A 27,847-nucleotide genomic window follows, 5' to 3' on the forward strand; every position below is an offset into this window, starting at 1 on the left:
GCTTCCGCTGAGCCCTGACAGCCCTGCAGCTCCAGCCATCTCTCACTCAGGCTTGTGCGATGCTGCCACCGGTTCAGCTCATTCCCCTCCCCCGCTACCATTTTTCTGGGATAGTCACGTACCACCTGCCAGGTGCCAATGTACCACAGGTGGTACCCGTACCACTGGTTGAGAAGCCCTGGTGTAGTATATTGGGGGTGCTACTGTAAAAGTCTACAACAGGGGTCTTCAAACTTGGCCCTTTTATGACTTGTGGACTTCAACTCCCAGAATTCCTGGCTGAGGAATTCTGGGAGTTGAAGTCCACAAGTCATAAAAGGGCCAAGTTTAAAGACCCCTGGTCTACAAGATCTGAGGCCCAAGAAGGGAAAGAATAAATTATTGCCCTATTAATCAGTCATAATATATAGAAAAGGTTTTGTTGCCAGCTGGGAGTATTGTTCTGTGGCGGCATCTCTACGTGTCACTGTGGTAAAAGCTAGGGAGGGAGAGGTGTTCCTAACAGTCACTAGAGTGATAGATATGCACTTGACTATGTTGTAATGGTCCTACAGAATCAACTGGTAGGGTGTAGAAATGGGACTGCTAATGGGTATGTCTTTCTTTGCAATACTAGGAAAATCTCATATATGTGAAGTGCATAGTCATTAGGATCGTTGTTCTCCTTCCGTAGATCATCCAAAGACAACTAGAGCAGGTTGAAGAGAAGCAAAGACAGTTGGAGGAGAGGGGAGTTGCAGTGGAAAAAGCCCTCCGGGGTGAAGCAGGTACGTTCTGGCATTCAGTGTTGTGTCTGTCCTGTTTAGAAAAACGTTCTCAAATTTTCCTGCAAAAATATGTCATGACGTTTATGCTGTCTCTAGAAAACAGGTTGCCTTCTAAGCTGCAAATTCATCAATCCTTTCAACATATGAATAAAAACTCACTAGTTCTGTTATCTGCAAAGTTGTGTTCATGTCAAGATAACACCATAGAAGGGGATTTCAGCCCAAAACCTCTTGTTTTTCAGCTTTTGGCCAATTCTTAATGTTTTCCAGAAAGTTGTGATGTACTTGCACTTCGTTTCGTAACTAAAACTTGCCATAGTAAGACTCGACTGTTTCCAGCAAGTGAAAGGGAGACAATGAAATCTGTCGTGGTTTTAATTCATCATGCTGTGAGTTAAAACTAGTGACCTTGCAAGGGACCATCACAGAACAGCCCCAACCAATGGCACATACTCTTTACTTATTTTTCACCAACCCAGTCTTCTCACCAAGATATATGGAACATACATTCATACAATACATGAAATGATGTTCTGCATCTTCTCTTCGTAGAATGACTTTGCACCCTCGGTGACTTGTTTTAGTGAGTGGTTCCTGGAGTTAACATAGATAGAGAAAGGGGAAAAAAAGTAAAAGTTCACAACAAACACAGGACTTCTATTTGAAACCTGACGCTTCCCTTTTTAAAATATCAGTTGTAATCTTCCCTCGTCTGGTAGTTCCTCAGAAGTGTTGGGATTAAGTCACGCCAGCATTATAGATTTTATGCCAAGCTATCTGGGAGTTGCAGTCTGAACAGATCTGGAAGGCCCCAGATTAAGAAAACGAAAGCTTCTTGAGCATATTAGTCATCATATCATCTGTAGCAGATGTCATCAAAATGTGATGATATTGTGTCATGCAGTAAGTTTCCCTGGACTTTGATCGGGGGAATTCTAAATGAGGATATTTTTGGTAGAAGAGAAAACATAAATGATGCTTTCCCTTCTCTTAGAATAAGGCAAAAGCTGACCTCTTAGTTCTCCAATGAGGAAACTATTCCTTTGGGAGAAGAAAATAGGTATAGTAAAAGTTTCTTCTAAAAACTTAGAAAGCCATTTTTCCCACTTGAATTTTCTTACAAGAATACAATAGAGTTAGTCTTTGTCTGTCAAAATAGACTTGTTGCTATCCTAGGTGGTCCCTTGGCAGTCCCCAGGTTAAGAACGTCTGATTGAAGGACAACCCCTAAATACTGAGGGCCGAAGAAGCTACCAATCTCAGTGGTCCTTTCGCAATCTGCACAATTATTTTATGTTATTTGGCATCCAGAAACCCCTCAATTCACCCACTTTTTAAAAGATGGGAACAACAGTGGAAGAGTGGTTTTGACATTCTTCCATTTAAAGCTTATTTATCTATTTATATTTGATTGTAGGGTAACTGTCATATAAGCAGTTGGTATACTAGCGTTGCTAAGTATCTGATGGTTACTTTAAAACATACGAGACATATGCAGTTGGTACAAGCTTGTATTGAGATTAAATGATGAGTTTGTGACAAAGGATAAATGTTTTCTAAAAAAAGGCAGATAATTCTCATAAGTCAGGGGTAGGCAACCTTGGCTCTTTTATGACTCGTGGACTTCAACTGGGTCAGGAATTCTGGGAGTTGAAGTCCACGAGTCATAAAAGAGCCAAGGTTGCCTACCCCAGTCATAGGTCATTAGGAAAGATATGGGTTTAAAGCCTTTTTACACACAATGGGTGTAGCAATCCCTGCATTATGTTGGGAAGTGAACTCCACAGACCTGTGATTGGAGTGGAGAAAGATAGACCTAAGGCTTGGCCACCATTGGAGATGAACCTCTCCAGTTTGATAGACAGCAGGAGTGTTTTAGTTTAGGAGAAGGTTTTCTCTTCGGTTGTATTGACCCAAAGGTGCTTTTTTTAAGGAATCCCTACCTGTTAATTGGAACTGAAGAAGCTTGTTGGATGAAAAGCAAAATGTCTTAATGGAAAATCAGAAAATCCAGTTGACTTAAAAAAAAAGCACATTTGTATTGACCTGGATGACTGAGAATCTCCATAGACCTCTTGTATTGTATTGTAATCTCTTTACTAGTTCTAGAGACATCGCCACCCCTGCTTTTCTAAAGAAGGTAGATATATCTTCTTCCTAAGGGAGGAAGATATATTTATAAACATTCCATTAGTCTGTAGATAATGCATGCCTTTGTTAGTCCACTTTCCTGGGTCAACAACAGGGTGTAACCCATTAATCCATATTTGCCCTTTCATATGTAGATTTCCCTCAATGCAAGTTACCTTTTTAAAACTTTTTTATTTTATTTTTGGTTGGGCTGTCTATGACATCCTGGTAAATAAGGTCACAAGAGACTGAGCAATCTTGTAAACAAGAGATCATTACCTCCCACATATTACATGCAGTGGTGGTGAGTTAGTAAGCAGATCATCACAGTTTCACTATATATATATAAAATGTGATGGGAGACAGGGAAAATAGTGGGTGAGGAAAATATCCAGAGACCTGCCTTCCCCAAAGCTTCACTTTTGGGCTAGCCCACCATTATTGGCAATTGTCTTTTCAACTCAGGGTTAAGAATTTAAAATAGTTTGATACTATTATTAAAAAATAACATTTTTGCAAAGAAATTTAACCTGGAGCAAACTCTTCTGCTATCAAGTGCGACATAAGATTTCCAGAGGTTCATGTCACCAAAATCTCAGTCATGACTTATCCTCAACTATTTCCCACCTATATCTTCCCATCTTTTTTTTTTAATATAGTTTGTCGGTTTGATGCATTAAGCAGTAATCCTAAGTGAGTCTTCCTGGTCTCTAAGGACAATTAGACAGCGGCCAAAATACTATTGTGTGTGAAACTAAGAGGCCATGGATTAAAAAGCAGGACTTCTGTGTGGTATCCCCCACATCTTTCAAAATTCTGCCTCCAGAGATACACCTACTCCAATCACTTTTGGCATTTAAGAAGTCACTAACATTACATTCATTTCAAGTAGGCCTTTAGTGCCTATATTATACTAGTGGGTCACCCTGGACTTTTATTGTACTTGATTATAGTGTATTATTGATATTGTTTTGTTGTTGTTGTATACTGCACAGAATGCAGTGGTATAAAATTTTTGAAATAAATTACAGGTAATCCCCAAGTTACGAGTGTTCACTTAATGCTTGTTCGAAGTTACGCGATAAGTTTCCCCTAGTGCTTATGAGCAAGTCCCGAAATTATGAATATTGCAGTGCCACAGCAGTTGTTCTCCCGTACGAGCGATTGCAGTGGCTCTGCAACATTCACCCTGGTTATTCCCTCCCTCCCCTCCCCCGCCCCGGGTCTCCCTAGGCACCAGGCCTTCCATACTCGTCCTATGAAGATCGGGATCCTTCACTTTCTTGGCTGCTCCAGGCCTTCGGTGCATTCGCAGAGAATGGAGGCCTAAAGTAATGCAAGATCCTGCGAGATCAGTGGGGCGAGATCTCACACTACTGATCTCGCATGATCTCCTGGTACTTTAGGCCTCTGTTCGCTGCAACAGAGAACGGGACCAAAGCCGGGGGATGCTTCCGCGGCCCTCCGGCGGCCCAATCTGGGCACCGGAGGCCTTCTCCAGGCTGCTGCTGTCTGGAAACAGGCTGGAGGGCTGAAGCGTCCCACGGCCTCAGATCCGGGCAGCAGCAGCCTGGAGAAGGCCTCTGGTGCCCGGATTGGGCCACTGGAGGACTGCGGAAGCCTCCCCCGGCCTCAGAACCGGGCGGCAGCAGGAACCACAGCAGAGAGGAGATGGATCTTTTCCAGGTCAGTCTAGCGCGGCAGGAAGGAAGGGGGAAGCATGAGGTGTCTTAGTGGTTCTGGAAGTGGTTCACTAGGTCCTCCATGACCTTCCTCACCCTGAGATACCTCATGTTCACTTAATGATCCATGTGCATCTTAACAAGCAAGGGAGCGATCTCGTTCGAGGTACGAGATTCACTCCCAGGAGTTTTCAAGTTATGAGTGAAATGGGCAGGCTCCATTACACTTGTAACTCGAGGACTACCTGTACTGAAGAGCTGCATTCTACTTTAATAACTAATTGTCAATGTGGCCAGAGATGATGCTCTTCTGACACTGCATGATGGGAAGAGAAACTTTATAAAACAGCCATCCGTGATTGGCTGATGATGTATGTTAAAAATAACATCCTTGTGAAGTGGGTTGTTTCACTCTGGAGGTACACCTAGACCAGGGGTAGGCAACCTTGGGTCTTTTATGACTCATGGACTTCAACTTCAGCAAAGCTGGCTGAGGAATTCTGGGAGTTGAAGTCCATGAGTCATAAAAGAGTCAAGGTTGCCTACCCTTGACCTAGACCCTCTAGTTATATTTCTGTTTAGTATACATTTGATAAAGAGCCAAAATGGTTTGGTGGCTAAGATGTTGGACCACAGAATCCCAGACATAGAAACTCATGGGTGATTTTGAACCAGTCCCATTCGCTCAATCCAACTTATGTCACAGAGTTGTTATTGAGAAGATGTAAAGAAAGGAAAACCTCTCTTCTACCTAAAGCACAAATTTGCACTCTCTATTTTTTCTGGGGATTATGGAGTTCTCTGCATCAGACAAAAATTCTGTTATGTGTCAAGAGAAGTATAGTTTGTACAGTTTAGAGGTAGCCCGAGATATTTTGGCACTGGAAGGGAAAAAAATCAAACTTCTACTTTTTCCCAATGACAAACCAATAATAATCAAGTAATAAAAGTATTTTAATGCTTTTTAATGGTGCTCACAAACTTTGGCAGTTGCCGCCAACTTCTGTCTGCGTGCTGTCTAAGAAAGCCACCAAAGGAAAGTTTGGTACCTTGGGTGTGTTATTGGTAATTTCTTACTAGAAATTGAATTTTAAATAATTCATATTCTATGTCTTTTTCTTCTTTTACAATCCATAGAGGGGGATGTTTTTAAGAAATAAATAATATTCGCATAATTACTTTGCAAATATTTTTAAAACCAACATTTTGGATCTAAAGGATGTTCTATTGGAAGAATTTTCCATTGGATTTTCATAGAACATAATTTTGGGGAGGAATATTCCTTTTCTACAGAAGAGACATGGCAGCTCTTTAATGTTGCTGAATTTTGAGATTTTGTGTTGTTGTTATTACGCATTGCTCAGTTCAAACAGTATTGGCCCACACTTTTTAGTTCTGTGAACCTATCAAGAGGGCTACATCAGATGGACTAAGTTAATTATTATTTTATTTATACAAAGTGATTGTTGAGGAAAGTTGTTACAAGTTATTTAACAACTCAGAGTTTCTTAGGATCTCATAAGCAAACCCCTGGATTCTATTGAGTCCTATTGGTGAACACTCCTCTGAAAAATGAGTAAAATATTAAAAATAGTTGTAAGAGGAAAACCTAGCACTTCTTTAGCTGCCTAGATAAAAGCGGGCAACATGGTTGAGCAACTGAAGGATGAAGGATGAAGTGAGAAAGTTATCCTGGAGGGGTCCTTGGTGTTCTCTGAGCTTGGTTGTTTTCTTGCAGACATTTCATTACTCAAACTAGGTAATATTATCGCTGCTGGACTGATGACGAAATAAGCAGGCTCCGAGAATATCAAGGACCCCTCATTTCAAACCTGAGCTACAAATATTTTCCTTCAAAGTCATCCTTGCAACACTCAACAGTGTCCAGTCCAGCGGCATGCATGGGAGCAGACTGTATCAGCAAGTCAAGATAGTGGCCACAGCAGCACGATCAAAGCACTTCCCCTTTGTACATAAGTGTAGTGTCCACACATGTACACAAGGATGGAATTTCGGCCATGCTGCTATGCCTACCATCTTGACATTCTTGATCTCTCCCCTATGGACATAGTTGCCCCTTCCTACTTTATCGAATGGAGAATATAACATACATTGATTTTTTTCCCTACTGGAAAATGTTTGCGGAACCTTCTTTAATGCCCCTCAATGCCCTAATAAGAAACAAGGAAGTGCACATGCTGAAATAAACTTTACAAAACTTAGCTTGTTCCCTTTCTTTGCTTGGAAGTCCATCTCTGCCTGTCTCGCCTGCCTGTTTTTTTAGGGAATGTTACCCCCTTTCCTTGTCTTTTTAGTATATATCATATATATGTATGTGTATAGAATGATTATAAAGATGCATGATTTATTGTTGTTTCTGTCTCTCTTTCTCTCTCTCTCTCTCTGTCTTTCTCTGTGCCTTCTCATGTTTGCAATTTCTCTAATAGAATGCTTTGAAATCTGGGCAGGGAGCGGGGAGGGCAGACGGTGGGGGGGGGACCTGAACCAATAACTCTCTCTCTTCACCAATTCCTTGTTGTAGACTATTGGGGAGAGTCTTATTACAGTGACCTCATCGACTTGCATCTGGGTGGTATGTATGGCAGACCCTCTCTTTTGGCACTAACCTTGCTGACACCCTCTCCTGCTCCAGTTCCCCTGCACTGACTTCTCGCCACCCCAGCTCACAAGCAATGAGATGGAACCACCCAATGGATTGGCCAGGGCACAACCCCTTTTCCAGCTCAAAGGAAAGACATCATTCTCTAGAGCAGTCCTTTCATTAGTAAGCTTTTGCTTGAGAGCCCAGGGTTGGCTGGAAAGCAGCCGACTGAGAAAGCAAATTAGACCTGCCAGGTGTACCTAACCTTTTGTAGCATGCGGAATTTGTCTTGTCTGGATATATAAAGTACATGGTTTCTTCTATTTATTATTGTTTTCTACTCTTTCAAATGATAAGCCACCTAAAGTTGTTTTAGAGTCAAGCAGCCTTTAAATCTAATAAATAAATAAATGAGCAAAGGATCCAGCTTGTTGCAGTAAAAAAGGAGGGATGGAAATAGATTGAGAGAAAGCTCCGTGTGATCCTCTAGAGCAGGGGTAGGCAACCTTGGCTCTTTTATGACTCGTGGCTGGCTCAGGAATTCTGGAAGTTGAAGTCCACGAGTCATAAAAGAGCCAAGGTTGCCTACCCCTGCTCTAAAGGGATGTTTCTCAAACTTAAACCACTTTAATATGTTTGGACTTCAACTTCCAGGATTCCCCGGTCAGCAGTTGCTATGCTTTCACTTCCTCCTTCAGAACCTTGGCCATCATTGCCAAAAATAATGGCAATAATGTAAGATCCAGCATTAACTGATGGACAAAGATTGCTCCCTCTTGCATCACATATAGTAACCACATATAGAAAAGACCTCAAAATTGCAGAAAATATGTGAAAATGCACAGATTGCTTTGCAGATTAAAACAGTGTTTCAGATGGCCCTGGTTCAACTTCTGTCAAAATGAAATCAGACTTGGCTTTCACATCAACTCAAGCTGTCCTTCCCTGAAGAAGAATCTCACTGCTCAAATGACCTGTCAGGAAATTTGTCCTTTATTCATAATAGAAACATCTTTTCTAGGATTAATCCTATATTGCTATAGTGCAGGGTCTTCAAACTTGGCCCTTTTATGACTTGTGGACTTCAACTCCCAGAATTCCTCAGCCAGGCTGCCTGGTTGAGGAATTCTGGGAGTTGAAGTCCACAAGTCATAAATGGGCCAAGTTTGAAGACCCCTGTTATAGTGAGTTTTTGGACTGTTACTTCTAGGATTTGTAGTTTTCTGTTTTCATCCAGCACTGTGAGATCCATTCCTAAATATTTGCATAGCTCTAAACATTGGGGACATTGACCAATTTAATTTAGGCAAGTTTATTTAGTAACAAAATAATTAGAAATTCTGTTCTCCTAGCAGTTTGATAGCATGACAGCCTATTCAGGAGGCTCAGATCTCTAATGCAATAATATTGCATTGTCCCTTTCCTCATGTAGCAGTCACTACATTGAAAAGGGGACATTATAATTTGCTATACTGCACATTTTACACTTAAGAAGTACAAGATGGATGAGAAGAAAATCAGGAATCAGTGATGACCACTAGGGTTGACAGTAGGAATGCATTTTAAGATGCTGCTGCTATATCAAAAATGGGACTCATGATGTCATGGGCCATCACTTTTATTTTCAAATCTTTTAATTCAGACTTGAAATAATAAAATCCATGCTATTATTCAAGGGTTTTGTTTTTAAGAGGCCAAAGGGGACAACTCTGTCCTGTTGCCAGAGTTGTCAAGGATGAACCACAAAGTTCAAACCTGCCAAAAATTCCCATAAAGTAAGAAGAAAGTGAGAAAGTAATTTGGATAGCCAGAAAATGTCTTGCATCATTATATAAGAAAATTATATAAGGGAATTTCAATCAATCAGAATAGAGCTGGAAGGGACCTTGGAAGTCTTCTAGTCCAACCCCCTGCTCAAGCAGGAGACCCTATATCATTTCAGACAGGTGGTTGTCCAATCTTTTCTTAAAAACCTCCAGTGATGAAGCATCAACAACTTCTGAAGGCAAGCTATTCCACTGGTTAATTGTCTTTGCTGTTAGGAGGTTTCTCCTTAATTTCATTATCATATTGTGCTAGAGCTTCAAAATACAGCTTTTAAACATTAATTTTCATATCAAGATATTCCTGGATAATACAGAACATTTTAACCCATAGTTGTGCAAGTATAATTCTTGAATTCCAGAAGACTCTACTAATAGCAGATTGCTTATTTTTCTAGAACAGTATTTCTCAACCTTAGCAACTTTATACGACATGTGGATATTGGCTGGTGGATTCTGGGAGCTGAAGTCCACACATTGTAATGTTGAGAAATAGCATTCTAAATCAGGGGTCCCCAACCCCCAGTCCGTGGACCAGTACCGGTCCGTGGCATGCCAGCAACCGGTCTGCATAAACAAACAAAGCTCCATCCGTGGGATGTAGGCAGCACAGAAAACCATGCAGTCTCTGGAAAAAAAATTCTCCACAGAACAGGTCTCTGGTGCCCAAAAGGTTGGGAACCTCTGTTCTAGATGACTATATTATTCTTGAGCCGCTGACTTTAGGAATGCAGTTCATACAGTATTTTTGTTTTTGCATTGAGCTACTGTGAATTCCACAAAGTGTCATGAAGGCACATCAAACTCCAGTTTCAATATTCTTTCTCTAAAAGTCTCAACAATCCTTTTTCCAAGGCTGTTAACCTTTTCTTATCCACTCTTAAAGCCTCACTTCAAGAAAAAAAGTGTAATCATGTATGCTTCATTTACTCTATAAAAAAAATTAAAAATGTATTTTGGGATTCAGTGGTTGCAAAAAAAACCCATACATGTTTCACTCATAGATTGCTTGAACCTTCACATGTGTGACACCGCATGGCATAAACACTACAATTTATAGAGACTCAATGCTAGTCCAAAGCATTTTGTTTTATAGGATACAGGACAGAACCATGTCATGTATTTATTTATGTTCAGTTTATATGGCTGCCTGCTTGCTAAACAATTCTGGGTGACTAACAACATTAAAAGCAGCCAAGAGATGCAAATAATAAAAATCCAGCAAACAGTTTTTTAAAAACACACAGTATAAACACCTTCAGTGCCAAAGTAAAAAAATCATCTCACCTATCTTAATACATAATGATCACTGATACAGCATCCTGCTCAGAGGGAAGAGCCAAGTTTTCAGAGTCTTTCTAGAAAGCCTTGTGTCTATAGATGGAGCTGTAAAAGGGTTCATGCTAAATTACACCTAGCAAGCTCTCCTTCCTGGCTGATGTTCTTCCCACTCTACTACTATTTCTGCTTCTTCTTCCTAATTCCTCCTGGAAAACAGTCTTCTTTTCACTTTTGCTAACTGATGGCTTTAAAAAATAGTCCTTGAAATAATTTAAAGGAACACTGTCATTTTTCATAAAACAGTTACGTTGCTCGAATTAAAAAAAAAATCAAGTCAAATTTGTTTTCCATAACCTGTGTCCTTTGGCTATCTGTATATCCCGTTTGGACTAGATGCAACACTACTACTTATTACTTCCTGCCTCCTTTTGAAATTATTTGTATGTGTTTCTTTCACTGAAATTATGCTAATAGAATGGCACAATTTCCAAATTTCTCTTAAAGCATGGTGAATTTACTTTTCAGTTATTTTTGAGGTTTCAAAATCTAAACCACTCAAAGGAAAAATGAGTATTCCTTTAATGAAATGGCAGTATCCCTTTATATCAGTATCTCAGACTTGGCAACTTTAAGATGTATGAACTGCTGGCTGGGATATTCTGGGAGTTGAAACGCACACCTCTTAAATTTGCCAAGTTTGAGAAACGTTGCTTTAAATGCAATGCTGTGTTAAGTGCAGAAAAGGAAAATTGTGGCTTTCTAGTTGTAGCTCATGTTGTGTGACTGATGTTGGTGCAATTACTTTGTCATGGGGCTGCCAGAATGCTCGCAAATAGATTTGGAACTGAAACAGGAATTTCCAATTAAAATATCCAATTAAAATATCTGCAATAATCTTAGCAGCCTTAATTAATGTCTAATGAAGGAAGTCTTCAGTTACTATTGTGAAAATCTAAGGGATTAGTATTTCCTTCCACAAGAAACCCTCAGAATGTGACTTCCTCTGAACAACTTGGTCAGAAGTGAGGAATTCTGGGAGCTGTGCCCCAATATACTTGCCAAATGCTATGTTGGGAAAAGCTTTTTACATCTTAAGGGAGAGCATGTGAAGGCTCTAAGATAATTTATCACCAGTTTTAGCTTATTCATGATAAATCTCACTAGAGGACCTTGCTAACTCCACACTGAGTTTGATTGAAGTCGAATTTCTGAAATTAATTAGAAAAGAAAGTACGTGAACCAAGGGTCCTTAAAGATGCAACAGTGGTCACGAGAGCTATTCCCTCATCTGAACCTGCCAGAGACTGTTGTCTTGCAATCTCCTCATGAAGAGTGCTATCTGGAGCACTTGTGGGTGACCTCATGTCTGTTCCTTATCCAGAGAGGAATTACAAAGAACCTGTCTACTGGAATCATCTTCATTCTGCCAAGGTTGTCAGCTTCACTTTTAGTGGAGTCATCTTCAGTTTGCCATTTCTGCTCCAGAAGTCCAATGTTTCAGTGTTGTTTTTGTTTCAGATAATACCTGTTTTGACAATTGATTCCTCACTTAAGCAGTGGCAAAGGGATATATCTAAGTTTATGTGGCAAGGGGGGGGGGAAATATCACAATTTAAACATAAGGTGTTACAAGATCCAAAGGGAAAGGGAAAATTAGGTTTACCTGATTTGAAATTGTATTTTGTGGCTTGCTGTTGGTTTGGATGAAAGACTGAGTGCTGCTGGGAAATAAAAGTCTCTTAATGTTAGAAGGACATGACTTGAAATTTGGGTGGGGTGGATATTTGTGGTATGATAAAGTCAAGATTGATGTGAATTTTCAAAAAAACCTTCATGTTAGACATGCCTTATTGAGAATATGAAAGAGTTACAAATCCCAGCTGTGTCCAAAAACCTATTGTGGCTGTCAGCATTAGAAGATGATAGAACTTGCTGAGATTGCCAGCAAGTTAATTTGTTTCACTACAGAAAAAATAGTATTTATTGCCAATTCGAAACCCATTAAAGACTTTTTGCATAAAGCAGAAAAATGAACTTACGATTTATGGTTTTGATAATTAGGATAGATCATAAAAAGAAGAAAGACATAACGCAACTTTGGAGAAAGAGATAAATTTATAATTATACTAATACCTGCCATAAAAATCAGAAGCCACTTCTTTATGCCCTTTTTTTCTTTCTTTCCTATTTTTCTTTTTATTTCTGTCTTGCACTTTTAACTTTATCTTTGATTTCTTTCTTTTTATTTTTCTTTTATTCCTTACTCTACTCAAAGAGGTATCTTTTGGCTTAATTTGACCACTTATCTATTACCTTGTTGTTACAAAGGTAATGTTTGGAAGTGAATTTCATTAGACCTCTGCTGCAGAAGCTGCCCTGATAAATGGTAGGTTTCTGAATGCAGTAAAACAGGTGTGTCAAACTGCCGGCCCACAGGCCGGATGCATCATGCTGAAACCGCGCCCACCCCAGCTCCGGCAATGGGGGAAAAGTCATGATATGTCACGACACGTTCACGTGACGTTCCGAGTTTGACACCCCTGCAGTAGAAGATTCTGGCTGCGAAGATCTGTACTGGCCCAAGCCCTGGATATCGTAGAGATTGCCTTTTTTTGCTTGCCCTGGTCAAACAATTCAGAAGCACTTGCTAAGGGTCCCCAACTACTAAGAGACACAGTGGAGAAGGCCCAGCAGCGAGCGTTCTCTTAACAGCACCCGTTGAAACAAGGGAGTCCTCCATCATGGCCTTCCAGAAGATCGTTGGGGATTAATTTTTACCAGCAGTACTGCACCAAGTGAATTTTAATATTAGTCTCCAATTTGGGGAAATAGATTTTGAAGTTCACTGTTCTAATTACAAATATATTATGGATTTTGTGGCTGTGTTTTGTTTTGTAAGCTCTGTTCATTAGACTCCATTGGGTTTCAAGGGGTGGTCAAATCTCATTTAAAAAAGCAAACAAACATGGGAGAACCAATTCTTGAGTTCTGTGTTAAGTGTTGAGCTTTGCAAGCCTGTAAGATGTACAAGGTGTAGGTCTACATTGGCTAATCAGCAAAACAGTGGAGATGAATATTATGTAATTCTCCTGTTTAATGTTTTGCTTCAACATTCCCTGCTCTGCACTATTCCAGATGTCTTCTACTGAAACATCTGTTGTAATTGGGCCATGCTTTGTGGGAGATGATAGAGTTGCAGCCTGACATATCTGAGAGTAGGGAAGTTTACCTTATTGTGTAGTATTTGATAGAAGGGATCTTTTTAGGGTTGGGGGAGACTTCGCTGTTGGATTGGATAGGGAGTTGTCTGGGACTCTTTGAGATCTTTGATATGTGTTGTATACCAGTTGGCAACCTAGATGTTGCATTTTATATATACTTTTTGAGAATTAAGTTACATAGGAAACACTTTGCAGTAGTCTATGTACGATGTCCTCGTGCACAGGTGACTGTTGCTAGTTCAGAAATAGTCATGGTTGGTACAGTGAGTGTTATTGTGCAAACATTTTCTTTGTTATTGTTGCTATCTGTCAATTTAGAGGCTGTGGGGGCTCAAGAGAACATTCCCATGCTGCTTTGTTGATGCAAACCTAATCAGTTAGAGCTGTAAAATTCCAATAGCTTGAAATAGATACCCAATCCAAGATCTTGAGAGAGAAATCCAAATTAAAATTTATTCTTCCAAGTTTATTTTGTTATTTAAATAATAGATTGTTCCTGTCAACATGCATCTCCGTGTCTGATTTCGTCAAAAAACACTTTGGGGACATTTGAGCTAGTTATTTTATAATTATATATCTCTTGATATACTATAGATACCAGCAGTAGAATTTCTTCAAATATGATTAAGTTCAGAAAATATATATTTTGTAAAATATTTATGTAGCTACAGTACTGTACCCTCCTTTCCTCTGATTAAACTTTTCCATACTCAATATAAATGTTTCTTCTGTCTATGAAAATTGGTTTATACCACCCTGTTTGCAGACTGGTGTTTCTTTCTTTAATTTTGATCCGTCCTGTGTGTTTCTGTTCTAGTTCTGTGATGGTCCCTTCTAAAAGACCTTCCCTTCCCAAATTGTGTAGTTCTTCAAAATGGAAAACATGACTCTTACTCTTCCATTTTGAGTACATGTAACTCTGGCTTCTACTGAATGCTTTGAAAGGAATGTGGTAGTTCTTCCTCATTTCACCGTGGTTTCATTACAGTTCATCTGCTGTAATCCTTAAATTACAAATCTTTCTACAAGAATCCTTTGTCTCTTTACATATAAACTCATGTAGTTGCTCCTATTGGTCCTCCCACCTGCATTATTGTTCTGGGCCTGCCATACCTAGTAAACACCACTGATTTAGAGTATATCTTGAATTCTTCATGATGTTGGGTGGACCTTTCTAGTCAACATAGCTATATTGGAAATGATTGGAATTGTTGTCTAAACAACAGCTGGGATCTACAGTTGATTCAGAGTATTTAACAGTGAGAAATATGCCTCCTCCTGTCTCTTCAGAGGGAGGAACTCTCTGCCTCTCTCAGAAGTATAGGAATGTTTGTTTACTGGTCCTGGTTCCATGCAAATATTTCCTTTACAAATACATTACACATCAATGGAATATATTCCATAATTTTCTGCATTCTCTTTTTTTTTGAAGCCCTAAAGTCTAAAATAATATCTGATGGAGTTCTACTTGGGGCCTTAACTTACTTATGTTTCACATGAAATTAAAAAAGGGGAAGTATCTGTGCTTAGTAATAAACATGGTTCAATTTATAATAATATGGAACTTAGAAAGATTCAAGTGTATATGTGCTAAGAACAAAATGTATTGGCTGAAGCTAATGCAGATCCAGTCTAAGCATATTATTGGTTAACAAGTTGTAGCCAAAAATCCTTTTCTGTGATTATAGATATCTCTGGCAGAAGGAGAGTTTTTTGGCTCTAACCCCAACATATTTAACATAAGTGATACATAATCCTGGTCCTTCTGCTTTAGAAAATGTTGGGTAGTTGGTCCTTCTTTATATGCGTTTGTTTCCTAAACTTTAAACATTTTCTATCATGGGCCCATTTTTGTGGAGGAGCCTCCTCCCAACACAAAGCCAACTGTAAAAGTGGCCTTTCGTAGATAAAAGATTTTCTAACCCTGCTTTCTTAGAAACTTAATATTGCTCGCCATCCTCTTAGTATTACCTTCTCTTAATATCCGTAGAGTGTAATATTGCGTGAAAAATCTACATGCACAAAACATGTCAAATCTTGGCAATTTTTCTTCATCCTGGTAATGTTGGTGGCTCTTGCTGTTTTCCTTTCCAATGCCCCAGTCTGTTCTCCTCCCTCAGTGTTGACAAAGGATGTTTCATTTGTAGACTGTTCTCCTTGTTTCTGCTTCCCCAGTTCTTGAATTATTTTTTCTTTCCTATTTTCTTCTTGTTGCTTCCTTCCTTTCTCACTCTTGTGCTTTTTTTTGTCCTTTTGCTTGTCTGTTTATTTTCACCCTGTTTCTCCTCCTTTTTCTCTCCACTTCCGATATCCTCTTCCCGTCCCTTCTTCCTCTCCCATTTTTGGTCCTATTGAAGTTGAGCCCAATGCCGGGACACCACGCCGTAGACCTCTCTCCTTCTGTCCTTGCTGTGCCCATGAAGGTAACGTAATTTCTTGCATTCCCTCCATCCACGTTCCAAACTGCAGTTGAATTTGTGTAGGGACACTGGTCAATATGTGACACTTTAAGTACTTCACAAAACTTCTCCTTTCTTTCCTTCTTACTCGGTGATACCCTCACTATCAAACGTGTTGCAAAATGTCCCTGATAATATTGTAAAATTACAATATTCCTTTTTTAGATGTGAACTGTGACGGTAACTATAATACTACAGGCTACTGAAGCTCTTTTTCTGGGGTGATAATAGTGCAACAAAGCAAAGTTCCTGTTTGGCATGCTAGATATCCCAAAGAGGTTTTTGGAAAGTACAGGAGAAACCAAAATCCTTATAAAATTAATGGGAAAAAGAAATACTGTAGTTTGGTTGGTTTGGTTTTTTGCAACTGATTTTCCTTGATTTTCCTCAAATTTGAATGGTCAACCTCCTGACTTGTGTGATCTAGTTTGATTTCCTGAAGTCCATATCTTGCTAAACATTTTCTAGACTTTATCTCATATGGACCCAATATCCATTGTAGAGTTTCCATTTCCCAAGGCATGTGGCAAAGGGGTGGAATGTGACTGTTGTGTGCAACTTATGCTAACCACTGTATCTGCTTTTCATGGTGGGCTTTCATCCACTGTACATGCTTCTTCCCCACCTCCACCTTCTCCTTCTGCTCATTGGCTTTTACAAAATAAGTCAAATAAAAGTCAAATATAGGTCAGCAATAACACATATTTGGCTATTTTGTTTAGGAATTTTTCTTTGATGTATCCTCTCAGTGGAAAGAGTGGGGAGGATTTCCAACGCTATTCATGGCTCCACCATTCTGGCCATTTGCATGTATAAGCCTTTCTTTCTCTCTTTCCTTTCATCATGGCTATAAGGGCACTTGTGCAGAGATGCTCAGAAAAGCATGCTTGGACTGAGCAATGGACAGATATTGCCACTTACAACCCGAAAACCGTAATGCATTGGATGAAAGGTTCATATGGTTTCTGTTCTCCTAATTCCACAGATGTTTTAGTGGTTTGAAGGAGAAAAAAGCACAGGATGCCAGTCCACTGGAAGTAAGGATACTACCAAGAACCAGTGGATCATACCTTCAGTTCAAGGTGTCACGTATCAATGAATTTCAAGTAATAGTGAGATACCTGAAATAGTGTCTAGTTTTAGGGACTATTGGGTTTTCTCAGCAGATGCTAGAAATACGGTTTGTTATATAAACCAGCTGCTGCATAATGTGACTAATGATATAATCATACAGTGAAAAACTGTTCCATTCAAATGGAATTAGAAAACTGCGCATAGAATCCAAATTTATTATGACTTCTGCAATTTTACACTATTGATGAAATTCTGGGGAAACACTCTTCGGTTAGGAATCGGGATCTACCTTGTTAGTTGATTATTTCACTTCCAGTATTTCTTCTTGGCCTTTAAATGTAATTGTACGCTGTTGAAGGCCCTGCATTTTTAAATATACAAAACACCTTTTAATATAGTTGTGGATGATATTTTCATTTTACTGTCTGTGAATTTTAGAAATGGCAGTTCCAAAACAATTGGTTTGTGTCAGTTCAGGACACATTCACCTGAAGAGAAAAAGCTTATCTTTTGGATATATGAGAGTTTGGGAAACATTTGTTGATGGTCTCTCCATTTGCCAGTTTTCTAAACTGTTTCTAGGTCAATTTAGCTAACAGAGGCAAGTCCTTCATAATCAGAATCACCTAAGAAGCACATTGTTTGTATTTGAATTGGTATAGTCTGAAATGAACTGCCATTGTATATTGTACATTGATTGCGGACGCAATTAATTTGCAGAAACGTAATGTCCCATTTAACCTGCCCTCAGAGATTGCTGTTGGATCTGCTACTAGAAAATACATTTAGAAATTATTGTGATAGAAATCAGGAAGTGATTGCTTTTAGTCATTAATATAATGTACAGGCCATGTCAACAAAGATGTCCTAAATTAGCTGTAACACAAAGAAGTGCGCTGAATTTGTACAGTGATCTGTCTGTTAATCACTCTGTAGCTATGTGTCAAGTTGACCTCTGAGTTATGAGAATGGGTGAGGGATTCGCATGCTTTTGAGCATCTAGATCATCTAATATCCATTATTTAAAGCTAGGCTGCTTGAAGGTCTGAAATTACACAATTAAGAAATATAACACAGTACCGAACGGAGCATTGCCATTTTGACTATTTATTCTGAGGGTGGGAGGCCTACCATCTAGGGAAGAAGCTAGATCAGGGGTAGTCAACCTTGGCTCTTTTATGACTCGTGGACTTCAACTGGCTCAGGAATTCTGGGAGTTGAAGTCCACGAGTCATAAAAGAGCCAAGGTTGACTACCCCTGAGCTAAATGAATGCATAGATCCAGAGAGGGTTTGGGGTTTTTTTTGTTTTAACTTTATGTGTATTAGAGGCAAACTAACAAACAGATGGGAGCGCTCTGGCAGCATCTCGCTCAGCTTTCTTTGCACATTTTGCCCCCTTCCATTTTTGTCCCTGCCTGACTGTTGAGTTTGTGAAAATGGCACAGCGTGTGTCTGAAAGCTGACTCAAACATTTCTCTTGGCAGGCATGGGGAAGAAAGATGACCCTAAGCTGATGCAAGAGTGGTTCAAGCTGGTGCAGGAAAAGAATGCCCTGGTGCGGTATGAATCGGAACTCATGATATTGTGAGTAAGCATTCTATATTTTGCACCCCAGCATAGAAAAGTAACAAATATGTGGTAGCACCAATATGGCCATGTATTGCTTTCTGATATTCATGATAAGAAAAAGCAGAAAATTGCTTTAAAGATGAATGAAAAGATTTGAATGAATGAAACATGAAAAGATGAATGTAACGAATGAAAGGTGAATGAAAAAGCCAGAATAGATAGTACTGTGTTAGATGACTCTCTGACTCCATGATAGACAGCTTCCAATTTTGTCAAGGGGTCCAGCAGTTCTAGACTGTGATTCCTGCAATACACCCATACAAAATTCCGATTGTTCAAAACTGCTGATCATTAACCGGAATAACTTTACAACCGATTGATATGACAGTATAGATTGTTTGGGTTGTAGAGAAATCATGATTTGGAATGCCCTTCTTGTTAATAAAGTTATATTCAGCACAGTTGGCAAATTCCGTCATAGATTTCTTTCTTCTTTGCTGTGTTTATTTTCTCTTTCTAGACTATGGTTCACATGTAATACATAAAACTAGAATTCCCCACCTAGAATTTTCACCGGGTGCACTATCTTAGTATCCTTTTCTTCTACCAATGTACATCAGAAAAAGTACACAAGTTCTGATGTTGAAATGTCCCACCTGTGTGTTTGCCTCATCACCTTAGATTAGAGAATGGCTTCGCTCAAATCCTCCTTTGTAATCTATAGAAGGGAATTGAACCTTTGATTTAGTTAAAGATTATTGAGTTCATGTATTCGTGAAGTTTCTTTGATCCTGGAAATAATGTTATGCCACAAAAATAGCACAGGGGTTAAAACTGAAGGTTGTCACTATTGTTGAAAGCTTGCTTGACTATTAATCCTTAAAAAAGAGAGAAAATATTGGAATATGTCATTTCGTGAGCATCCTCAAGTTGATGTTCATAGGTGAGGTTCCTGCTGAAATGACCCATAATTAACTATTCTCTGCTTTTCTTTTCAGTGCACGTGAGTTGGAACTAGAGGACAGGCAGAGCCGGCTACAGCAAGAGCTTCGAGAGAGGATGGCAGTGGAAGGTAAGCCTGGTGGGGATTTTCTCGTTCTCAGTAGAAACAAGATGTCCCAAATCTTTAGGACCTCTTGTCTTGACAGGTTTGCTATTCTCCCTCTATCCAGATCAGCTAAAGACAGATGAAGAACTCTCAGAGGAGAAGAGGATCTTGAATGAAATGTTAGAGGTGGTGGAACAGAGAGATTCTCTTGTGGCCCTCCTTGAAGAGCAGCGCCTTCGAGAGAAGGAGGAAGACAAGGATCTAGAAGCTGTTATGCTGTCCAAAGGCTTCAACTTGAACTGGTCCTGAGGGTATCACCATGCCTGGTTGCTGGTCTGCATTGTCCATTTGGCATATGCCAAGTTAGATGGAGCTGCCTGGTTAGAGGAGACAACGTGGAGCAGGAACTGCTTCAGGAATCTTGCAGCAGCCAAGTGCTAGAGTCAGGAGCTTCTTGCTAAGCGGGTTGCTTGTAAGGAGTCCGGTGTGAGGCTACAGAGCCAAGAACGAAGTCGTGATCTGAGATTGCGTGCCTTCCTTGAGGACCTGTGCAAGAGGTCAATAAGTCTTTTTTTGTGTGTGATCTCTGAGAGAGACTAAAAATGAAAATATTTTGTGTGATGTTTTTTTTTAAAAAGAACTTTAACCAATTTAGGTGGGCCATAACCTGTTCTTTTCATATTTACCCAACCTGTGATATTAATGGATTTGTTCGCTTAAATAACAAAGGAAGGGGGTGTCTAATATCGTCTGAAAGATCACCTTGTAGCAGCCTTTGGAAGAGCAAACCACTCACAAAGCACACTGTGTAGATGCTCTTCTCACCAAAGAAATCCAAAGCTGCCACTGTGGTCTAGGTATGGAGGAACATCCACATCTGGATGTTGTTGGGAGACTTGGAACACTAAGAACTTGAAACATGGTTTCTTGGGATTTCTACAAAGACAGGGACAGAGGCCGACTTTTTTTTTTTTCCTTCTCTGCAATCCACAAGTTGCCATTGTTCCAAGCAGAACCAGCATGCAAACTTTTTCCTCTTGGCCATGAAGTGCTCCGGACTGAAAGAAGCTGTTTCCTGTTGATTTTGGACTGCTCTGTTGTGAACTTGATAACCATTTAGACACTGGAAAGTGCTAATTATCAAAAGATGGGTTCATTCTGAAGCATTTTTGAGGGATCTCATGGCCGATAGTTCCACAACTTCAAACTTCCCAAGAGTGGGCTGTTCAGTAGGTTTTTGTTTCTTTGTATTTTGGGGAATATTTTTTCCTTTTTTTTTTTTTTTTTGCACGTCAGAAATGAAGCAGAAGACCTATCCTGGCCCTGTAGTCACTTTAGATCCTTTAATGTTCATTAACTTATTTTTTAATACTTGAAAGAAAAATTGGTTTTGTACCTTTTTAAGAAGTGAACAGATGAGTATATGGTAAATCTGTGTGCCAGCCCTACCTTTCCATCTTTGTATGTTTAATGCTTTCCCCTCTTCCCTGTATCTATTTATTAGAGTCATTATTAATGATATTACTGTTACACAGTACATTTGATCTAAAAGAAAGATGCTTTTAAGTTCCAGACTATTGATTCTGATTTGGGTTTCTTCATGTTTATGGGAAGGACCTGGGAAATATGTGGGGAGAATTCCCACATAGTATTTTCTTGTATCCTCAAGGGAAAGTTTGGAAGGAAAGAGCAATGATCCTTGGTTTTATTTCCTATATTTCAAAAAGTCCTCTTCTCTTCCCTGAATATTGGTAAATATACAATATTATTTAGTGTTGTAAGAGTTTTGTAACCAGAACAACATTGGCGCTTCTCTTTGTGTAATCAGCCAATGACAGTGGGCATCATAAAGTGCACCTCTACTAAGGGAAGGGTTAGCACCAATTTCTGTGGTTCTATCCCCAGTGTCCCCTGTTTCTGGTTTGTCCAGGAAAGGAATAGGTGATTCTGTCCCACTGTAAAAGCAAAAGGGACATGAAATAGACTCATGATTAACACCAGCTCTGAGATTCCATAAGCACATATCCTTCTCAAAGGTGCTGGCCTGCAGCTTGCAGAATTTTCCATTACCAGTGCACTGTGTTAGGGGGAGAAAATGCCAGTCTCTGAATTTAAGTCCTTTATGGCATCTTAATTTACTAGACTGAACAGAGAATGGAATTCCAATGCTGTATTTATGTCAAGAAGGGAAGCTTCCAGCAAGTTTTGCTTCTCCAGCATTGCAACAATATGAGAAGATATTCCTGCTGTGATAGCTGTAAAAGCTTTCCAGCATTTTTTAGCCAGATGTTGGCTAATTGGAGCAAGGATTTCCTTTCTGGTGTTTGGCAGCACCTACCTTGGAAAGGGATTGTACCTCTTCTTGTCTTGAAAGAAGCCTTAATTTCTACTTTTTTTAAAAAAAATATGGCTGCTGCCTTTTACCTTTAATCAATGAGAATTTCTTTCCATGAAATACTTCGATATTAGATTGTATGTGTTCAAAAGCAGCATCCTAGCAGCTATGTTTTAGGCAGTGCCTAGAAAGATTTTTTCCAGGAAACTGCACAGGTAGTGTTTTCTAAGTATGTATGGTATATATATGTTTTAGGCTGACAAGCAACTGTGGCCACCTTAAATATCTATTCCAGGATGTCCAAGCTTGGCAACTTTAATACTTGTGGACTTCAATTCCCAGAATTCCTCAGCCAGTCAATTCTGGGAGTTGACGTCCATAAGTCTTAAAGTTACCAAGGTTGAACATCTCTGATCTTCTCCACGTAGGTGATTGGAAGAAGGACGGACATTGTTTCTGTAATAGCTTTGTAAAAGAGGAATCTGCAGTGCAGTTGATTATATGATCTCTTTTAAAAAGGGCACAGCTGTCCTATCCTTTGCACCTGGCTACCTACCACAGCTGAAAGAGCAACAGATTAGTTTTCTGCAAGTATCCCACCACCCCATTGCAGCAACAGATGACAGGCAAAATCCTACCTCTGAAGTTCTATCTCCACCTAATAAATTGTTTACACATGTAAAAAAATCCTATTTAATATTAAACTCCTTTCTTTACCCACTGGGATAAATCGTTAATGACCATGGCAACATTAAGAGTTTAATGTTCATTTTTTTCCCATCAACAGATAATAGTACAAAGGGAGATTTGATAAGTTATATTACTATTTTTGGAATTCGGCTTTTAATTTCATCAGTAGGAAGATTCCAGACAAACCTTTGTTTTTCAGCTTCATTATTTTCTAGCCAAAATTTGACATTAATGAAAGAAAGAAAAAAGGAATTCCACAAGCAAAACTCTTCTAGTTTTTTTAGGACCTTGAAGTAGTATTGTGAACGGAAGAATTCATCCTGTGCAATGCAAGCTAATAGTTATTATCCTTTCCTGTACAAATCCCCATGGAAAAGGCAGATTTGAAGCAAGTTTGTGTGATGATAGATGTACACAGAGAAAGCTGCCCTTATGTTGTACAGTGTTTTGGTGATTACAGCTGCTCTACAAACATAGCTCTTTGTAGTCCAGGCAAATTCAGGTAAGGAGCCATGGTAGCATGTCTCTTTTATTACATTCCAGCCAAATCAAAGCCCTCTTCAGGAACGGGGAAGAATGTCTTTCAACATCTCAATCACAAATGTCCAATTCCAAAGCATCATTCATGTTGCTGTGATATCTAAGAATGGATATCAAAGCTAAACATGAGAACATCCAAGGACAAAAGTTGCATTTAGACCCTTTCACAGAAAGAGGTACTTCTTTAATAGTATGAGTACTTAGTAAGTCCATTCCTTCACTGTTTCATTTCCATTCCAGCTCTTCCAAATGGTCAAGCTACCTGAAGCAGACATCTTTATTCCTCCACGAATTGATAATTGCTTCTTTTATCTCCACCACCCATTTAGTGCAACAATAAAACCACGAAACAGAAGATGATTATCTCCATAAGGCAAAATCATGAATGTTTACATTCTCTTTATGTCACAACTGCAAAATGAGGAAATTAAGCTATTTTGGAGGTAATACACATGGTGAATGCATCTTTTCAATGGGTTGAATTTTGATGAAATGTTTTTTGAGCATTGATAACCACATTTAAGAAATGGTATTTATCTGTAGGAAAACCTACAGAAAAAGTAGATATAAACTCTCAAAAAACAAAAGGCAGAATGCTGCTGGAAGAAGGGAATATCTTTAGAAGAACTCAAATCACCCTTGAAAAACTGATGCTTATTATTACACATGCTCTATGCTGAACATAATGGGAGATTGGAAAGGCAGAAATACGTAGCACAGAGACGTTTCACACCAAGTAAGAGTACAGAGCAAATACGGTACATATTCTCCTGGGTTAAAGAACGAAGAGATTTTTAAAAGGTTTTTCATGGGCCAGGTGGAGGGCAGGTAGGTGCCTATTCCTGATACCCACGAAGAAGAAAAAATCAGCTTCCAGGTCTTGATATGATATGACTGAGAATGGAAATAATTCCCGTTTTTCTTCATCTATTCAGATGAAAGAGGCACTGCATAGTTCAGTGTTTCTCAACCTTGGCAAGTTTAAGAGGTGCTGACTTCAACTCCCAGAATTCCTGGGATGGCTTGAGAAAACACCTGGTGGCTTATAAGAATCATGACTGTCATTCTGGGTGCGCTTGTAAAGAATTAGAACCTACTGCATTCATTAAAAGCAGTAGAAATCAGGCCTTTTTTTGGGGGGGAATCCTTTTTTTATCATGACAAAAGAAGAATCACCTTCAGTCTTATTAATTATGCTTCTTCCTTTTTGATTGTGGGGATCATGACAGAAGAATTGACTCGATCATAAGTTTGAGGGTGGAATAGCTTCATCTCTTCAACCTCAGCTCTAACCTTGTTCTGGAGATTCAAGACCTTTCTGTCATTCAAGATCTCCATGGCTAAGACACCACTTGCCCCAGGAACCTTAATCAGTTTGACACTCACAGCATTTCCTGTAATATTTTGCACTCACCGAGCTTATCATTTGACTGAATTTTCAGGGAGTTTTGTTCGCTTTAAATGTGGCGTCTAGCCTTCTTTAAGACACGTAGCAAGCATACATGTTGTGCCCTCTGGCTTTTTAACCTTTTTATAGTACATATCATTCAGGAGCCTTTTAGAGTACCTGCAGTTATGTTTAGAGTTGCATGATCTCCTGCTGCAAATAGCAAAAAAGTTGTCACTCTCTTTGTATGGATTTAAGACAATGTAATCAACAGTATGTTTACATTTGACTTCTCTTCAGAGGGAGCTATGTATTCATTTTCCATCCTCTTCTGTAAAGAAAATGAAAATACTGTGAGTTTGGGAGTGTTTGCAATAAAAAGAAAACAAAACCCCTAGAAACAGCCTTTTATTAAGAGGCAACAAAAAAATATATTGTACCATAAGTGAATAGAGTATTTCCTAGTACAGATAGTCCTCAACTTACGACCACAATTGAGCCCAAAATTTCTGTTGCTACTTGTGAATTTTGCCCCATTTTACGACTTTTCTTGCCACAGTTGTTAAATGAATCACTGCAATTATTAAGTTAGTAATACGGTTAAGTGAATGTGGCTTCCCCATTGACTTTGCTTGTAAGAAGATTGCAAAAGGTGATCACATGACCCTGAGACACTGCCACTATCACCAGTATGAGTCAGTTGCCAAGCACTTGAATTTTGTTCATGTGACCGTGGGGATGCTGCAACGGTTGTAAGCGTGAAAAACGGTCATAAATCACTTTTTTCAGTGCTCTTGTAACTTTGAATGGTCACTAAATGAACTGTTATAAGTTGAGAACTACCTGTAATGCCTACATTTATGAGAGAGAGAGAGAGAGAGAGAGAGAGAGAGAGAGAGATGTATGGGAAATCTAGTCCCAATATAAGAATTTTGGAGCAGATGAGAACTATCATTATCAGACTGTTTTATTGTTGGTGTATATGCAGTGTGACAGGAAATTACATACTGTATGTTTCATATCCAAACCATAAACAGTTCTCTTTTACTTTCCAATATGACCACATTTCATTCTGTACACCCTTAAGCATCCTTGTTTCTTGGGGATCAGTTTTTTACATCTTAGGTCACCAATAGAATTTTTTAAAAAAATAAAGTCCTTTTTTTCTTATTTTGTTATGTGTATAATTTGCCTCATAGCCAATTGGGGAGTTATGTCTACTTAATTTGGCTAAAATCCTAAAGGATGGCTTTTATTTCCATACCAATCATTTACCAAATAGCAACATATTATGCGTATCATGTATCACTATTTCGCCATTACATCTGGCAAAAGAAGTCAGAATTTATTATGGCATAGTGGTTAAGTGCAGTATTGCAGGCAAACTCTGCCCATAGTCAGGAGTTTGATCCTAACCAGCTCAAGGTTGACTCAGCCTTCCATTCTTCTGAGGTCAGTAAAATGAGAATCTAGATTATTGGGGGGGGGACTAACATTGTAAACTGCCCAGAGAGTGCTATAAAGGCACTGTGGGGTGGTATATAAGTCTAAATGCTATTGCTCTTGTGTAGAAATTGGTCTGTCCTTAAGACTGTTCGCAGAAGTAGATCTATGATCTGGTCAATTTCTTAGCCACCCTTGGCTTTCTTGAAACACAAACATTTCTTCAGGTCCCAGAATTTGCCGGCCAAGGATTGGTAAGAATCTGGTGGGTTAGCTTTCTGCTATTTTTTTTTTAATGACAGAAGATGCCCACTATGACATCTATTTTCTGACATGTTCAAAATTCTAAATATTACCCATCAGGTCAAAATTTTGAATTAGTCTGAGAAACTTGAAGTCATCCATGATTGTAACACTTTGCCTTTTAAATCTCCATAAGTTAGGAAGATCATTTAAGGCCAAGTTGGTGCTTGTTCCCCAAATATGTTGATATTACAATTCTCAGAATTTAAAATGGCTGGAAGTTCTCAGGGTACATCTCTGAATTACCTGAACGGCATCAGTTTGAAGGAATGCCACTTTTGATGCAGCTTTTTTATGTTACAGCCAAATAGCTTTGTACTGGAATATTTGTATAGCAAATAATCTGGACTATTTTGTGCTAGAGTGAGCTCTTGAACAAATAGTTGACTCTCTTCAGTAGACTGTTGATTCAGCAGAAGTGATCAGATTTCCCATGGGACTCACACATTAATGCCATGCAGGAAATTGACAGTACCTAAATAGAAATCTCAGTGTTGTAGAAGAATACTATTTAAAGTCTATTTAACAACAAACCATGTACTTCTTCACTGATGAAAGACATTTCTAAAATAAATTGCTGTGCACTTTCCTTTGCATGAATGCTGATAGTATTTTAAAATGTAAAAGTCATAGAATAACAAGAGTTGGAAGGGACCTTGAAGGTCTTCTAGTACAATCCCCTACTCAAGCAGAAGGCCCTATACCAGTGATGGCGAACCTTTTAGAGACCGAGTGCCCAAACCACAACCCAAAACCCACTTATTTATCGCAAAGTGCCAGGACCACATCAGCATTGTGGTGCCCTCAGGGGGTTGGGATGGCCCACTGGGTGGGTGTGGCTGCGGTGGTCATGGCAGACTGAGTGGGCGTGGCCAGGGTGGGCGTGGCCACCTTGATGTTGCTCATGGGGACGCCTGTGGGGGCTGGGCAGGATTGGGGGAGATCCGGGGGGTCTCTGGTGGGTGGGGCGGTGGGCAGGAGGCTCGTCCTGCGGGGTGAGGCAGGGGGTAGGGCGGGAGTGCCATTGCTGCGGGGTAAGGCGAGGCAGGGGCGGCTGCTGCCTGACACCATCAGCCCTCACACACACAGAGGCCAGTGAGCGCATGGTCTACCACCTCTACTCAAGCTTGCTAGCCAACTGCTTCACCTCCTTTGTGCTGGGTGGGGCTGCCGCTCCAGGCACCAGCAGTGGCCTAATGCACCTGCGCGAGCTGGCGACGGCGGCAGCAGGTGTGCCCACAGAGAGGGCTCTGAGTGCCGCCCCTGGCACCTTTAAAGCGCTCCATGGCATTGGACCTGGCTACCTCCGAGACCGCCTTCTGCCACAGATTCCCTCCCATAGACCGGTACGCTCCCACAGAGCGGGCCTCCTCAGGGTGCCGTCGGCCAAGCAATGTAGGCTGGCGACCCCCAGGGGGAGGGCCTTCTCTGTGGGTGCCCCCACCCTCTGGAACGAACTACCCCCTGAGATCCGGATGATTCCGGATCTCC

At 39.8% G+C, this 27,847-nt stretch overlaps 1 protein-coding gene across 1 annotated transcript in view; it reads left to right on the forward strand.

Moving 5' to 3' along the window:
* Positions 1-22,052, forward strand: part of MICAL3 (microtubule associated monooxygenase, calponin and LIM domain containing 3) — a 137,291-nt gene extending 115,239 nt beyond the window's left edge. Inside the window, exons 31-34 of the mRNA XM_015821355.1 lie at positions 674-767; positions 18,526-18,625; positions 19,609-19,682; positions 19,783-22,052. Coding sequence (XP_015676841.1) covers positions 674-767; positions 18,526-18,625; positions 19,609-19,682; positions 19,783-19,967 — 453 coding nt within the window. The 3' untranslated portion in view covers positions 19,968-22,052. The remainder of the gene's footprint in view (positions 1-673; positions 768-18,525; positions 18,626-19,608; positions 19,683-19,782) is intronic.
* Positions 22,053-27,847: the final 5,795 nt, after the last annotated feature.

Source organism: Protobothrops mucrosquamatus, unplaced genomic scaffold, assembly GCF_001527695.2.
Source record: "Protobothrops mucrosquamatus isolate PMUCROS unplaced genomic scaffold, P.Mucros_1.0 scaffold1312, whole genome shotgun sequence".
Taxonomy (NCBI): domain Eukaryota; kingdom Metazoa; phylum Chordata; class Lepidosauria; order Squamata; family Viperidae; genus Protobothrops; species Protobothrops mucrosquamatus.